The sequence below is a fragment of the Heptranchias perlo genome, chromosome 11, assembly GCF_035084215.1.
Source record: "Heptranchias perlo isolate sHepPer1 chromosome 11, sHepPer1.hap1, whole genome shotgun sequence".
Lineage (NCBI taxonomy): Eukaryota > Metazoa > Chordata > Chondrichthyes > Hexanchiformes > Hexanchidae > Heptranchias > Heptranchias perlo.
This window is the reverse complement of record NC_090335.1, coordinates 9,005,369-9,023,002: the sequence shown is the minus strand read 5'-3', so window position 1 is coordinate 9,023,002 and position 17,634 is coordinate 9,005,369. Positions and strand designations below refer to the sequence as shown.

The following is a 17,634-nucleotide window of genomic DNA, read 5'->3' as shown; positions in this document are numbered from 1 at the left end:
GCGCGAGGGGGGGGGAAGAGAGCGAGCGCGAGGGGGGGGGAAGAGAGCGAGCGCGAGGGGGGGGGAAGAGAGCGAGCGCGAGGGGGGGGGGAAGAGAGCGAGCGCGAGGGGGGGGGGAAGAGAGCGAGCGCGAGGGGGGGGGAAGAGAGCGAGCGCGAGGGGGGGGGAAGAGAGCGAGCGCGAGGGGGGGGGAAGAGAGCGAGCGCGAGGGGGGGGGAAGAGAGCGAGCGCGAGGGGGGGGGAAGAGAGCGAGCGCGAGGGGGGGGGGGAAGAGAGCGAGCGCGAGGGGGGGGGAAGAGAGCGAGCGCGAGGGGGGGGGAAGAGAGCGAGCGCGAGGAGGGGGGGGAAGAGAGCGGGGGGGAAGAGAGCAAGCGTGAGGTGGGGGGAAGAGAGCGAGCGCGAGGGGGGGGGGGAAGAGAGCGAGCGCGGGGGGGGGGGGAAGAGAGCGAGCGCGAGGGGGGGGGGGAAGAGAGCGAGCGCGAGGAGGGGGGGAAGAGAGCGAGCGCGAGGGGGGGGGGAAGAGAGCGAGCGCGAGGAGGGGGGGAAGAGAGCGGGGGGGGAAGAGAGCAAGCGTGAGGTGGGGGGAAGAGAGCGAGCGGGGGGGGGGGGGGGGGAAGAGAGCGAGCGCGGGGGGGGGGGGGGGGGAAGAGAGCGAGCGGGGGGGGGGGGGGGAGAGAGCGAGCGGGGGGGGGGGGGGGGAGAGAGCGAGCGGGGGGGGGGGGGGGGGGGAGAGAGCGAGCGGGGGGGGGGGGGGGGAAGAGAGCGAGCGGGGGTGGGGGGGGAAGAGAGCGAGCGGGGGGGGGGGGGGGGGGGGGGGGGGAGAGCGAGCGGGGGGGGGGAAGAGAGCGAGCGAGAGGGGGGCGAGCTTGTGAGGAATCTAAGTAAGGAGTGAATGAGGATAGAGATGGAAAGAGAGAGAGGGCGGGAGAGAGAGAAAGCAAAAAAATGAACAATAATTCTATGTCCACAATTCGTTGCCCATTGAGGACATATCTTAAGCACACGTTGGGCAGAGGACAATTCAATAATTATTACTCCGCAAAATGACAAATTATCTGTGGTGTGGAGTGAGATTTCTTCATAATTAACCGGGAGGAAACGTATCCCGGGTTGGCCACAGTTTCCTCCGTGTGCTAATTTTGAACAAAAAAAGTCAACTGCGTACACAGGCCAATAGGGAGCAGTTACAGACATCATCTGTTTTCACCACAATCTGAAAGTGCGTCCACAGAAATAATGGGGAAAAAAGCATTTTGCTTGTTAAGATCAGTTAAGGGCTTGTTCAAAGGTCAATCAGGAGCAAACTTAGGGAGGAGGGGGAATAAAACAATAAGTGGCATTAGTAAACTTCAATAACGGAATAATTCGAAGTGATATTACAGCTTCCAGAGAATAAAAAGTTCAGTTGACTCGGTTGGGCAACGAAACAATCTAATAAAAGTTGGTCATTTGCACAAACAAATCTTTTCATCTGCATCGAGACTCCATGACGGAGGTGTCCGAGCCCTTTCTCTTTGTGTACCCCTGTGCTTGCTGAACTACATCGGCAACTCGTCCGGCAACATCTGAGTTTTAAAATTCTCATCCTTGTGTTCAAATCCCTCCATGGTCTCGTCTCTCCCTATTTCTGTAACCTCCTCCAGCTCTACAACTCTTCGAGATCTCTGCGCTCCTCCAAATCTGGACTCTTGTGCAAGTTTGACTTTAATCGCTCCACCACTGGTGGCCGTGTCTTCAGCTGCCTAGGCCCTAAGCTTGGAATTCCCTCCCTAAACCTCTCCACCTCTCTCCTCCTTTAAGTTGCTTCTTAAAACCTACCTCTTTGAACAAGCTCTTGGTCACCTGTCCTAATATCTCCTTTTGAGGCCCGGTGTCAAATTTTGTCTCATAACACTCCTGTGAAGTGCCTTGGGGCATTTTTACTACGTTAAAGGTGCTATATAAATGCAAGTTGTTGTTGTTTATTGCCTAGCTCAGTCGGCTATAAGCTGCCGTGTAGATGGGGAGCAGAATTCATACCAAAGGGATTTCAAATGAATTCGATTACTGGAATAAGCAAGGCACTGGAGACAAAGAGGAGAATCTTGGACCCAGACTAGTGTTTAAAGTATTATCAACCCCTCATTAGAATGTGCAGCTCCACACCTACTGTCTAAGACTTAAATGCCTGTCAGACTTAGGAATAGAGTGAAGTAAAGGACTGGAAAAGACTGCAATCTATCTCGTGGTCCCAGGAAAGAAATATCCCTCAGTCACCCATTCTCAAATATTCCGACACCATCTGCTTCCATTCCCTGGAATAAGTTGAACTGCTTACCATGGCTTTGCACCAGAGACATCTCCAGTCCTGCAGACGGAGAACACTCCCACATGTCTTGTCACACACGGCACATTTGGCACTCACGGGCAGGTTACCTTCGAGCCATTGATGTGGCATGGCGATCTGCACACATGAAACAAAGCATTAACACACTGTTGCATACGTTCCTCTGAGCACAAAATAGAAAACATTTTTAGTAGAGGACAAACAGGCCTTTCAGCCCTTCTTGCCATCATTAAATTTGGGCCCCTCTTGGGAAGGTTCCATTTTCCTGCTCTCTCCCACCACCCCACAATGCCCAGCCCGACCATTCCTGGACCCGACCCCAACCCCACTTACCTGCGGGCTGCTGGGACGTTAGCAGCAGCCGGCTCCATTGAAGTGAGGCCCTGAGGCCCAATATTGGGGGAGTCTTGAGCTTCACCATTCAAGTGCACGGCATGTACCCTATGCCCCCCTGCGTGCCCAAAAATAGGGATGCCCAAATTTCTGAGCCACAGTTTTTATATAAATGGTCACTTCTACCATGCAACTGACCATATCTCAAACAACTAAAGCTCTTATTGCATTGAAGGGTTTATTCAATGATTCCAGCAGGGTGTATTACACGAGTGCGGGGTTGGACAATTCTCGCCCTATTTCTGCCTCCCGCTTGCATCAAGTGAGACTCCCCACTGGGAGCGTGGGATTAAAGGGGCACTGAGCCCATGAAAAAGTGCTCAACAAATCTTTATTCATTTGTTCACAAGTGCATGACACATTGACACAACTTTAAATCGAAAAATATGTGTGACCTGCAACTCATGTAACTGTGATCATCTGACACATGGTCCTTGCAGCCACTTTCCTCCAATGGCTCAGGGCTGCATTCAAACCCAGCTCAGAGAGGTGCAAAGAGAGTGCCAACAAACTGAGCAACCCAGTCCCAGGCAGAGTGTCTTTTTATTTGCTTGTCAAAGATGGAGCTCTTTAAAGCTCTGCTTTCGATGGAAGGTGGTGGAGGTGCATTCAACTGTGAAATGGATTTCTAATTCCCTGCTGTCTGCATGAGTTGATCAAGGCTCTTCAAAAAACCAGAAGCTAGTTGGAAAATCAATATCTAATCACTTGAGTGAGTCGAGGGAGTTTATGGTACCACTTTATTGAAACAAATGACTCAATAAAGTTACATTAAACAAGCAGATAAATTACGTACTTAAAACACACATTTGAGAAGTCATTTGGCCCGTCTCCACTGCTGACTGAATGGGAGGGGGTGAGGCATAGAGCTGTTAACACACTGTAGCTCCACTTCTCTCACCCACACTTACTACCAGCAGCACAGCCTCCCAAAATGACCCCCCTGGGATTTTCTTGAAATCAAGAAATTTGTGAGGCACTCGAATTGTGTAACACCACTGAAAGAGAACATCTGAAGAAATGCAAATCTTCCAGCTCCTGTTCCTTAAACTTTATCTCTCTGCATATTTGATCCCCATAACTTCTTCAGAGGTATTTAAATCCATGCATGTATGATGTAACAATCCCAAGGGAAGGCAGAGTTGTGGCTCTTCCCACCTCTGGGGAAAAGGGAGGGGGAGGTTGGGCAAAACCTGGAGGGGGAGGAAAAAGGGATGGAGGGAAGAGTGAGAAGGTGCACATAGAAGTTACAACACGGAAACAGGCCACTGGGCCCAACCAGTCCATGTCGGAGTTTACCTTCCATGTGAGCAAATAGTTCTGATCACATGTACCCCCAAACTGCTCCCATCCAATCTAATCTTGAATGTTGACACAGTTTCTGCCTCAACCACTAATCCTGGAAGTGAACTCCCTTCTTCAGAAATTTCTCCTGCCCCATGTTCTAAATGTCTTTCATTTGATCTTGTATCGATGGCCCCTTAACTATTGGAAACAGTCTGCTTCTATCCTTTCATAATTTAAAGAACTTCGATTGTCCCGTCATCTGGGTTGTCCAAATTTTCAAGTCTTTCTTTGAATTTGTATTTCCTCAAACCAGGAAGCATCCCAGTGAGTCTGCACTGTATCCTCTCTAAAGCATATTGAGATATGCTTCCAATAGTGTGGAGCCCAATACTGCATACAGTACTGTAACTGAGGTTTTATATAGAGAGTGAGAGAGAGAGAGAGAGAGAGAGAGAGCGCGCGCGAGAGTGAGCATGTGAGAGAGGGAGAGTGAGAGAGGAAGAGTGAGTGAGTGTGACTGCCTTGTATCATTGTTACTGCTTATTATAAAATATGCTGAGAAAGAAATTGCTTTGCACCCGTTTTTTTGGCATGAACTGGGTGGACTGCACACGCCAAAAGAGACAGGCGCGAGGATCATCCAAAATTGGCAAACGAATTTCCGGGATGGGTCCTAAAACAGGAGTTAGGCCTCTTATTAGCATATTCAATTAGCCTGATGCCTCTTTAGATGGCCGGTATGGACACCTCGACAGCACCACAACCAATATGGCATCGGACGTGTTTCCAACACTCTTCGGGGGCTGAGAGATTGGCCCTCGAAATTGGACATCCGTGCCCCCGTTTTCCATCTGGTAAACAGGTGCAACAATGCCCAATTTCACCCTCACCATCCTCTATAAACATAACTATGTTTGAAGCTTTGTCTGGAAGAAGATGAAGACTTGTTATCTGGTGCTAATGGGAGTCTCCACATTGTGTTGTTTTATTGTTTTTTTCCCTGCAGAGTAGTTTTGGAACAGCCATTTGGATAAATGCAAATCAGTGTGATGCAAACAAACTGCATTATGGGACTTTCCCTTCTGCTTTTCCAAAGAAATAGTTACAGTAATCCAGTCACCTGAAGCAAGTGAACGATCCGTACATCATCCAGCAGGCAAGTCGCCGAGAGAATGCGGAGCCCCACCTCCCAGATACATCCATCCAAATTGCTAAAAATAAATCTCTCCCCTTATTCCCTGACAAGGAAAAAATAGATCTTTTCCCTTTCCCCTCCACCCCAAAATAAAATATATAATATTCGCTTAAAAAAAAATTAATGGGTCAGAAATAAGATTGCCCCAAGAATGGTAAAGGATAAACATTTGAAGTAACTAAAGTGATAATTAATCTTCTCACTCTTTTATGAGCAAGACAAGTAAATCTCTGCCAGGGACTGGGTTGTCCAATGGGTTAGCACACTGTTCTTTCACCTCAAGGACCTGGGTTTAATTTATAGGATTAATGTCTCTTCTCTCTGCTGCCTGTAATAGTCCTACATGAAATGAGTTTAATATTTCTTTTGTTCTGAGGGTGTGGGCGTGCTGGCAAGACCACATTTAATGTCTGTCCCTCATTGCCCTGAGAAGGTGGCGGTGGACCTTCTGCTTGAACCACTGCAGGCCACGTGGTGATGGTGCTCCCACGATGGTGTCTGGTCAGGAATTCCAGGATATCGACCCAGCAACAATGAAGGAATCATAGTTTATATCCAAGTCCAAAGTGGTTTGGAAGGAACTTGGATTTGGTGATGTTCCCATGATCTTGCTGCTCTTCATGGTGGCAGAGCTCATGGGGCTGGGAGTTGCTGCAGTGCATCCTGGAGACAGTACATACTGCAGCCAGTGCGCTGGTGGTGGAGGGGGCTGATATCGAGTCCAGTGGCAGGGGTGTCAATCAAGCAGACTGCTCTATCCTGGATGGTGTTGAGCTTCGAGTGTTGTTGCAGCTGCCCCAATCGAGTCAAATTTCCGCAGTGTCAACCCAGGTCCTATTGAACCCACTGCAGAAAATTGTTCTCAAATCAACCCAAATCACAACCTCACTCAGAGAGGCTGGTGCTGGGGGTGAGGTGAAGCATAAGTGTCTCAGCTTTTGCCTTTATGGGCTGCATGTGTGTGTAAAGAAAGAAGAAAGATTTGCATTTCACAACCTCAGGACATCCCAAAGCGCGTAACAGCTAATGAAGTACTTTTGAAGTGTAATCACTGTAGTAATGTAGGGAACGCGACAGCCAATTTGTGCATGGCATGGTCCCATTTTTTAAAGGCCACATATAAAGTTTAAACCCATGTTCCCATTAATTCCCATATACCTCAAGTTACTGATACTAACAGAACATGAAGATCTGATTTAGGATTTATCCATAATGAAGCTAGAAGGAAGAACAGCCCTCTGCAAATCTCCAGCCTGGCAAAATTCAACCAAGATAATCAGCAAATAAGAAAGACAAGTGCAATTAGTACAGAGTTGCCTGGGCTTCGAGTGCCAGATTTCCAGGGCTCAGGGGCTGCACGTGGCCCTAAGGGAGCAGGTTGCAAACCCATGGAGCAGGCGATACTCTAAGCCTGAGGTTCAGGTGCATCATTGAGTAGAGTTTAAAACACCTCGATTTTAAAATTCTCATCCTTGTGTTCAAATCCCTCCATGGCCACACTCCTCCCTATTTCTATAACCTCCTCCTGCCCTACAACCCTTTGCGATCTCTGCGTTCCTCCAATTCTGGCCTCCTGCGCACCCTGATTTTCATCGCCCCACCATTGGCGGCCGTGCCTTCAGCTGCCTAGGCCCTGAGCTCTGGAATTACCTCCCTAAACCCCTCCGCCTCTCCACCTCTCTCTCCTCCTTTAAGCTACTCCTTGAAACCTACCTCTTTGACCAAACTTTTGGTCACCTGTCCTTATATCTGTGTGGCTCAGTGGCAAATTTTGTTGGATAATACTCCTGTGGAGTGCCTTGGGATGTTTTTACTACATTAAAGGTGCTATATAAATGCAAGTTGTTATTGTTGAGTAGAGAACTTAGCACTCATGTAACCTGTTTTATACTTGATGAAAGTGTGTTTAAGGAGGCAGTGGAGAGGGAGCTTCACTCTGTATCTAACCCATGTTATACCTGATGGAAGGAAATAGGAAATGCGGGAGGAACTCTTTTTTAAAAAAACTAATAGGGTGGTAAGTATATGAAACAGATTAACGGCATGGGGGGGTGAACAAGAAACCTTAATGGGTTTCAAGAAGGAACTGGACAGGTTCTTGTAAGCGAATGGGATTTGGGGTTATTAGAAATGCACAAAGGGAATACTGAGGATAGGTATAACTTTTCAAAAATAAATACTACTCTCACCACACAGGCAAGAAACAAAATTCCACCCAAATTAAAAATAAATCTTTCCCTAGACAAGATTTAAAAAAAATAAATAACTCTCCTGTCACAGACACCTAAAACAAAAAAAGTTTCTCTTCTCCCCTCCCTTGCCCTAGTACTCCAATGTTAACTTGTCTCTCTGGGTTAATTTTGCTGCGCTTCAGTGCAAAAGAGGTAAGCAATGATAACTCAATCAGCTGTTGCTAACATCACCTGCTAAAGTAACAAGAGGCTGTACAAGTAGTCTTGGGAACGGAGCACGGCCCTTGTGAGAATCGCTGACCCACTTTTAGCTAAAAAGAACAAACCTGAATTTTTATAGCACTTTTCACGACCTCAGGATGTCGCAAAGCGCTTCATGTACTTTTTGAAGTGCAGTCAATGTAGGAAACGCAGCAGCCAATTTGCACACAGCAAGGTCCCACAAAAAGCAACGAGATAAAAAAAAAAATCAGATAATCTGTATTTAAGTGATGTTGGTTGAGGGATAAATTTGGCCAGGACACAGGGAGAACTACCCTGCTCTTCTTTTAATAATGCCAAGGGATTTTTTTTTTTATGTACACCTAAGAGAGCAGCCGATCTGATCCCCTCAGTTTCTTGGCTGGCGGATTAGGTTCAAATGACCCCCCCAAGTTTCTGATTTAGATTATCTTTCTCATTTATTTTGTGTTGCCTGTTCAATGTCTTTCACCTTCCTTCCATTCTTTGGCCTCTCCTTCGGTTTCCCCACCTTCCTTCTGTTGATTTTTGCCTCTAATTTTTATATTTCTAACTTTGCAGTATATGCAATGGGAAATTTACTTGAGGCAGAGTCCTTGGCATTCCTTGCACTTTTAGGTACAAGCACCAAAGTTGGAAATGCACTGCACAGGCACATTACAAATAGGCCATTGTTGAAAATAAAGAGAGCACCTCGTGTTCAAAATATGCGCCGTAGTCAGAATTGTCAACCTATAGTTAGGAAATCTTGGATCAGTGAACGGGAAGACCCAGAGTAAATTCAGCATTCCCGGGGAAGGGAACGTAGGCTGGAGAATTGACACTACAATGCAGTAAAGAAAGAAAGAAAGAATTTGCATTTATATAGTGCTATTCACAACTTCAGGACATCCCAAAGCGCTTTACAGCCAATGAAGTACTTTTGAAATGTAGTCACTGTTGTAATGTAGGAAACCCGTGAGCCAATTTGCATACAACAAGGTCCCACAAACAGGAATGTGATGTTGGCCAGACAATCTGTTTTAGGTTGAGGGATAAATGTTGGCCGGGACTTCTCCTCTCTTCGAGGACACTACCCACAGGGAGTGAATTCACCCTCTGACGCATTACTTCTTATCCATTAACCAAAAGTGCCTTTGCACACATGACATTGAAAGCAGAAGGGTTATTCAAGGAGACATATTTTTAAACTCTTCATACCTACCCCATCCTCATCCTCGATGATATCTTTTCCTATTGATGCGAGGGTTGTCCACTTGCAGTTATTGATTGCCCTCACGGCGCACCTTTTATGGGCTTTGAACTTACAAACTACAAAAGAGACAAAAGGTATCTGAGCACTAAATACATCAGCAACTCAACTCCTCCATAATCAACCATGAAAAAATATAAACCATGATAGGATAACATTAAGCAAAAAAAAAAAATGGTTATAAATTGATTACTAAAACGAGACGATGCAAACTTTCCATATTGGGGGTGGAGCAACCCATTTCCAGCAGCGATAATAAATAAAATTTAATAAGCAGAAACATTCCAGGTTTTATCCTTGTACAACAACAACTACAACTTGCATTTATATAGCGCCTTTAACATAGTAAAACGACCAAAAGCTTCACAGGAGCGTTATCAAATAGATTTGACACTGAGCCACATAAGGAGATATTAGAACAGGTGACCAAAAGCTTGGTCAAAGAGGTAGGTATAAAGAGCGACTTAAAGGAGGGGAGAGAGGCAGAGAGGCGGAGAGGTTCGGGGAGGGAATTCCAGAGCTTAGGGCCTAGGCAGCTGAAGGCATGGCCGCCAACGGTGGAGCGATTAAAATCGGAGTTGCGCAGCGATCTCAGAGGGCTGGAGGAGGTTACAGAGATAGGGAGGGGCGAGGCCATGGAAGGATTTGAAAACAAGGATGAGAATTTTAAAACAGAGGTTCTGCTGGACCGGGAGCCAATGTAGGTCAGCGAGCACAGGGGCGACGAGTGAACGGGACTTAGTGCGGGTTAGGATGCAGGAATCCCACAGACAAACTGGGACCTTTACAAGGATTGTATAAACCTCCACACAGTAAATGGAAGTCCAGACTTTTAAGACTGATTCGGATAATATTAACACCAGTTCACCAATTCTGATAAAAGCTTACCAATCACAGAAAACGTTTTACGTCTGTGGATTAAACGTTCAAACTGACCCAGTGATTGGGGTGAATGGTGAAAGACTATTCCCATTTGTTGATGAAATGTGAGCAAGAGGGCATAGATTTAGGATTAGTACCAGAAACATCTGAGGGAAATTTAATTTTAAACAAAGGATTATTCGAGTATGGAATGTATTAGCACAGTGGCTACTGAAGATGAGTCAGTCACGACAAATAAGAGGGAACTAAACACAAGGATGAAGATAGGTGCAGCTCCAACAACACTCAAGAAGCTAGACACCATCCAGGACAAAGCAGTCCATTTGATCAGCACCCCGTCAGCTGGCTTAAACATCCACTCCCTCCACCACCAGCGCACAGTGGCTGCAGTGTGTACCATCCACAGGATGCACTACGGCAGCTCGCCAAGGCTTCTTCGACAGCACCTCCCAAACCCGCGGCCTCTACCAAGGACAAGGGCAGCAGTTGCATGGGAATGCCACCACCTTCAAGTCGCACACCATCCCGACTTGGACATATATTGGCCATTCCTTCAAAATCCTGGAACTCCCTTCCTAACAGCACTGTGGGAGAACCTTCACCACATGGACTGCAGCGGTTCAAGAAGGCGGCTCACCACCACCTTCTCAAGGGCAATTAGGGATGGGCAATAAATGCTGGCTTTCCCAGCAACACCCATATCCCGAGAATGCATTAAAAAAATATATATCCAAGGGTACAGATTAGAATAGGTAGGTCCAATATGGAGTTAGCACAGCTCCACGAAAGCCTCCTCCTGTGCAGATATTTCAACAGTTCGATATAAATATAAACAGGACCAGAGAATACACATTGAAATTAACAAGGCTCAGGTAACACTAGGAATTAGCAGTCATTTTGTTCTTTTCTCCCTCCACCGCTCAGAGTAGTATATAGATGGAAAGGACTCCCACCAAAAAAAATGTTACATTGATTAATTAGTTAGCCAGCAATTAGATTTTGGGTGTCCCATGTAGGACAGATATAAAAAGCAATGGAAGAAGTGCAGCCTTGATTCACTACAATGTTACCGGGGATCATAGATTCATAAAGCACAGGAGGCCACCATTCAGCCCATCGTGTCTGTGCTGGCTTTTTGAAAGAGCCTTGCAATTAGCCCCCCTGCTCTTTCCCCATAGCCCTGCAAATTTCAAGTATTTATCTAATTCCCTTTTGAAATTTATTATTGAATCTGCTTCCACCACTCTTTCAGGCAGTGCATTCCAGATCGTAACAACTCGCTGCCTAAAAAAATGTCTCCTCATTACCCCCTGGATTTTTTGCCAATGACCTTAAATGTGTCCTCTGGTTACTGACCCTCCTGCCAGTGGAAACAGTTTCTCCCCGTCTACTCTATCAAAACCTCTCATAATTTTGAACACCTCTATTACATCTCCCCTTAACCACCTCTGCTCTAAGGAGAACAACCTCAGCTTCTCCAGTCTCTCCACATAACTGAAATCCCTCATCGCTGGTTCCAATTCCAGTAAATCTCTTCTGCACCCTCTCTAAGGCCTTGACATCCTTCCTAATGTGTGGTGCCCAGAATTGGACGCAATACTCTAAGTGCGGTCTATCCAGTGATTTATAAAGGTTTAGCATAACATCCTTTCTTTTGTACTCTATGCCTCTATTTAACGATCCCATAGAGCTTTTTAAACAGCCTTATCAACTTGCCCTGCCACTGTCAAAGATTTGTGCATGTGAACCCCCAGGTCTCTCTGTTCTTGCACCCCTTTTAAAATTGTACCATTTGTGTGGCGTTATAAAGGAAAGCTTGAAAAATGAGGGCTGGGAATTTCCTTAAAGCTGTTCCCACTCCACCACTGTGACTTTGCTGGAAATCCCACATAAACAGGGAAATTCCCAGTCTAGAGCTTTTTTGACTGAGGTTGGAAAGGTTGAGAGGTGACCTTAAGCACTCTTCCAGATTACAAAGGGTTCTAACAACATAAATTATAAGGTAAATAGCGATGGATTATTTCCAATTGTCAGTGAGATGGTAGCAAGAGGGAGAAAAATTTAGATTAAAGGGGAGGTTAGAGTAAGATTCTTTCAAGAGAGTGGGTAGAATGTGGAATTGTCCGCCACAAACCATTGCTCAAGTAGAGGCCACACATTCTTTTAAAAAGAAATTAGATAGTTGTTTAACAAAGAGGAACATTAAATGGTATGGGGAGTGAGCAGGAGTTCGACCAGACAGCTCGTGGAGATCAACACCGACACAGACATGATGGGCCGAATGGCCTGCGTCAGGGCTGGAACATCCTATGACCCAACAACTCCTTTTAAAACAAGCCTGGTGCATATTTGTTGAAGGACAGGACTACAATTTGTGAGGATTTAAACCTAGATATCAAATACTCTACAAAAATCACTGGGACCACGGGAATGGCAGTTGCAGTATGCAATCGGTTGAGCTTCAATTTTGCAGGGGCGCAATCCTTTTCTTTTACCTACAGTTATTTAACTCTCCCAAGAGATTAATTTATTTGGTTCTTGTCCATGATAGTGTACATCATGCATGGGAAGGAGGAGGTTTGATGGACCTAAAGACATTTCCTTGTCCGATGCCTTCTTACATTCACATCTGAAAGCAACTTATCTCAATGCTTTGCTCGATGTCAATCCACCCACTAGATGGGGCACTTGGCAACACAGCAGTGTAGTTCTGACAAGAGGTACAGACCTCGAAAGTGAGCCTGTCTTTCCATGTACTGACCAACCCGACTGTGTATTTCCAGTATTTTCCGTTTCTTTTCAGTGTCAAACTGCTTCAGCCAACCCTCTTGCCTAAAAGTGATATTAGTGACGGAGAATAAAACTGTGAATTTAAAAGGAAACTTCATGATGCTACATTGTATGTAAACACAGATCCCCACCCACTGGGAGCGCATATCAGGAGATTGTGGGCTGCTCCCAATATGTTAAAATGAATGGATGTAAAATAATGGGGAGCACACCCTCAGTTTCCTGCCATGCGTTCTCAGCCGATGATAATCAGAGGAGCATCGTAGTATCACAGATACGCCCTTTACATCCCATCAGATGCCCAAAAGTGACTGAAATGGGGAAAACTCAATCACTTTAAAAGCACAAGATCTGCGAAAAGTAGAGGACAGCAAGCACATCTGGACTGTTGAGGTGCTGACGCAGAGCTCTGATCCACTGAAACAGGGCCAGTAAGGCTCTCCCCATGCATTCAGACTCCACGCGATTAGCGTTGGCACCAAGTCCAAACCGCTTTGCTAAACAAGTGCAAATCAGGGGCCACGTTCTCAGCTGACTTATAAGCGAGATGGAATGAGAGCGTCCACCACCAGATGCCAGCTCGGCTCAGGCCCACTGCCCTTCACGCCCCGTCCCATCCCATCCCCCCTCCCCGGACTCTGGGTTCAGGCTGCATTTCTGCAGCATGCAGGTAATAGCCAAGCCTGCTTTGCCCCAACATCGCACTTACAGTGCGAATGCACTGAGTTCCAGCAGCACGAGAACTCTTCATTTTGTATGATGCTGAGCGCCAAAGTTATAGAAATTTTCTCAATTTCTTAGTGAAGGCTGTCGCCATATTTTAAAAGAAAAAAACTTACATTTGTATAGTGCCTTTCACGATCTCAGGGTGTTCCAAAGCACTTTACAGCCAACGAATTCAAAAAAGTGTAAGGATAAACCCAGCAACTATAGACCAGTCAGCTTAACCTCAGTGGTGGGGAAACTTTTAAAAACAATAACAGAAGACAGAATTAACAGTCACTTGGACGAGTATGGATTGATTAGGGAAAGCCAGTACGGATTTGTTAAACACAAATCATGTTAAACTTACCTGATAGAGTTTTTTGATGAGGTAACAGAGAGGGTAGATGAGGGCAATGCTGTTGATGTGGTGTATATGGACTTTCAAAAGGCGTTTGATAAAGTGCCGCATGGTAGGCTTATTATCAAGATTGCGACCCATGGAATAAAAGGGGTAGTAGCAAAATGGATACAGAATTGGCTAAGGGACAGGAATCAGAGAGTAATGGTGAACGGTTGTTCATCAGACTGGAGGGAGGTGTACAGTGATGTTCCCTAGGGGTCAGTGCTGGGACCACTGCTTTTCTTCATATATTTTAATGACTTGGACTTGGGTGTACAGGGCACAATTTTAAAATTTGCTGATGACACTTGGAAGGGTAGTAAACAGTGAGGAGGCCAGTGATAGACTTCAAGAGGATATAGACAGGCTGGTGGCATGGGCGGACACGTGGCAGGTGAAATTTAACATCGAGAAATGTGAAGTGATACATTTCGGTAGGAAGACCAAGGGGAGGCAATATAAACTAGAGGGCACAACTCTAAGAGGGGTACAGGAACAGAGAGATCTGGGGGTATATGTGCACAAATTGTTGAAGGTGGCAGGGCAAACTGAGAAAGCGGTTAAAAAAGCATATGGGATCCTGGGCTTTATAAATAGAGGCATAGAGTACAAAAGTATGGAAGTTATGATGAACCTTTATAAAACACTGGTTCGGCCACAACTGGAATATTGTGTCCCGTTCTGGGCACCACACTTCAGGAAAGACGTAAAGGCTTTAAAAAGGGTGCAGAAGAGATTTACTAGAATGATTCCAGGGATGGGGGACTCTACGTGGATAGACTGGAGAAGCTGGGCTTGTTCTACTTGGAACAGAGACGGTTGCTAGGAGATTTGATAGAGATATTCAAAATCATGAAGGGTCCAGACAGAGTAGATAGAGAGAAACTGTTCCCATTGGCAGAAGGTTCAAGGACCAGAGGACATAGATTTAAGGTGATTAGCAAAAGAAACAATGGTTCTATTTTAGGAAAAACTTTTTCACACAGCGAGTGGTTATGATCTGGAATGCACTGTCTGAGGGGGTGGTGGAGGCAGATTCAATCACGGCCTTCAAAAGGGAGCTGGATAAGTATTTGAAAGGAAAAAATTTGCATGACTACAGGGAAAGAGTGGGGGAGTGGGACTTGCTGGATTGCTCTTGCGTAGATGAGGACTCGATGGGCCGAATGGCCTCCTTCCGTGCTGTAACCTTTCTATGATTCTATGAATTACTTTTGAAGTGTAGTCACTGCGGCAGCCAATTTGCGCACAGCAAGGTCCCACAAACAGCAATGTGATAATGACCAAATAATCTGTTTTAGTGATGTTGGTTGAGAGATAAATATTGGCCAGGATACCGGGGAGAACTCTCTCTCTTCCTCAAAATCATGCCATGGGATCTTTTACATCCACCTTAGAGGAGTCTTGGTTTAACGTCTCATGCGAAAGCCAACACCTCCGACAGTGCAACACACCCTCAGTACTACACTGGAGTGTTAGCCGAGATTTTGTGCTCAGGTCGCTGGAGTGGGAATTGAACTCACAACCTACTGACTCAGAGACAAGAGTGCTACGCACTGACCCACAGCTGACATAGTTTTGCCATGTTGGCCATAGACTGGAACTATTGTTCTATCTGCTACAGTTCAGACTTTTGAATTGAATTTAACTTAAATTTCAGTCTAATTTTAATGTAAATTGCTTGTTTTGGGAGGTGCAGTTCATAGAATGATACAGCATAGAAGGTGGTCATTCGGCCCATCGTGCCTATGCCGGCTCTTTGAAAGAGCTATCCAATTAGTCCTGCTCTTTTTCCATAGCCCTGTAATTTTTTTCCCCTTCAAGTATTTATCCAATGCACTTTTGAAAGTTGCTATTGAATCTGCTTCCACCACCCTTTCAGACAGTGCATTCCAGATCATAACAAAAAAAATTCTCCTCATATTCCCCCCTGGTTCTTTTGCCAATTACCTAGTTACCCACCCGTCTGCCAGTGGAAACAGTTTCTTCTTATTTCCTCTATCAAAACCCCATATAATTTTGAACACCTCTATTAAATCTTCCCTTAACCTTCCCTGCTCAAAGGAGAACAATCCCAACTTTTCCAGTCTCTCCACATAACTGAAGTCCCTCATCCCTGGTATCATACTTGTAAATCTCTGTACCCTCTCCAAGGCCTTGACATACTTCCGAGAGTGTGGTGCCCAGAATTGGACTCAAGATAATTGAGGGCACTAGTTGAATCATCCGCCATTTTTTTTAATTATTCGTTCATGGGATGCGGGCGTCGCTGGCGAGGCCAGCATTTATTGCCCATCCCTAATTGCCCTTGAGAAGATGGTGGTGAGCTGCCTTCTTGAACTGCTGCAGTCCGTGTGGTGAAGGTTCTCCCACAGTGCTGTTAGGAAGGGAGTTCCAGGATTTTGACCCAGCGACGATGAAGGAATGGCGATATATTTCCAAGTCGGGATGGTGTGTGACTTGGAGGGGAACGTGCAGGTGGTGTTGTTCCCATGTGCCTGCTGCCCTTGTCCTTCTAGGTGGTAGAGGTCGTGGGTTTGGGAGGTGCGGTCGAAGAAGCCTTGGTGAGTTACTGCAGTGCATCCTGTGGATGGTACACACTGCAGCCACTGTGCGTCAGTGGTGAAGGGAGTGAATGTTTAGGGTGGTGGATGGGGTGCCAATCAAGCGGGCTGCTTTGTCCTGGATGGTGTTGAGCTTCGAGTGTTGTTGGAGCTGCACTCATCCAGGCAAGTGGAGAGTATTTCATCACACTCCTGACTTGTGCCTTGTAGATGGTGGAAAGGCTTTGGGGAGTCAGGAGGTGAGTCACTCGCTGCAGAATCATAGAATCATAGATAGAATCATAGAAGTTACAACATGGAAACAGGCCCTTCGGCCCAACATGTCCATGTCGCCCAGTTTATACCACTAAGCTAGTCCCAATTGCCTGCACTTGGCCCATATCCCTCGATACCCATCTTACCCATGTAACTGTCCAAATGCTTTTTAAAAGACAAAATTGTACCCGCCTCTACTACTGCCTCTAGCAGCTCGTTCCAGACACTCACCACCCTTTGAGTGAAAAAATTGCCCCTCTGGACCCTTTTGTATCTCTCCCCTCTCACCTTAAATCTGTGCCCCCTCGTTATAGACTCCCCTACCTTTGGGAAAAGATTTTGACTATCGACCTTATCTATGCCCCTCATTATTTTATAGACTTCTATAAGATCACCCCTTAACCTCCTACTCTCCAGGGAAAAAAGTCCCAGTCTGTCTAACCTCTCCCTGTAAGTCAAACCATCAAGTCCCGGTAGCATCCTAGTAAATCTTTTCTGCACTCTTTCTAGTTTAATAATATCCTTTCTATAATAGGGTGACCAGAACTGTACACAGTACTCCAAGTGTGGCCTCACCAATGCCCTGTACAACTTCAACAAGACATCCCAACTCCTGCATTCAATGTTCTGACCAATGAAACCAAGCATGCCGAATGCCTTCTTCACCACCCTATCCACCTGTGACTCCACTTTCAAGGAGCTATGAATCTGTACTCCTAGATCTCTTTGTTCTATAACTCTCCCCAACGCCCTACCATTAACGGAGTAGGTCCTGGCCCGATTCGATCTACCAAAATGCATCACCTCACATTTATCTAAATTAAACTCCATCTGCCATTCATCGGCCCACTGGCCCAATTTATCAAGATCCCGTTGCAATCCTAGATAACCTTCTTCACTGTCCACAATGCCACCAATCTTGGTGTCATCTGCAAACTTACTAACCATGCCTCCTAAATTCTCATCCAAATCATTAATATAAATAACAAATAACAGCGGACCCAGCACCGATCCCTGAGGCACACCGCTGGACACAGGCATCCAGTTTGAAAAACAACCCTCTACAACCACCCTCTGTCTTCTGTTGTCAAGCCAATTTTGTATCCAATTGGCTACCTCACCTTGGATCCCATGAGATTTAACCTTATGTAAC

At 46.0% G+C, this 17,634-nt stretch overlaps 1 protein-coding gene across 2 annotated transcripts in view; it reads right to left on the bottom strand.

Annotated features, from left to right (window-relative positions):
- Nucleotides 1–17,634, bottom strand: part of dgkh (diacylglycerol kinase, eta) — a 465,735-nt gene that overhangs the window by 150,697 nt on the left and 297,404 nt on the right. For both annotated transcript variants that reach the window (XM_067992509.1, XM_067992508.1), the window contains exons 7-8: nt 8,838–8,944; nt 2,318–2,443 (exon numbers count right to left, since the gene is read on the bottom strand). In XM_067992509.1, the coding sequence (XP_067848610.1) occupies nt 2,318–2,443; nt 8,838–8,944 (233 nt within the window). The remainder of the gene's footprint in view (nt 1–2,317; nt 2,444–8,837; nt 8,945–17,634) is intronic.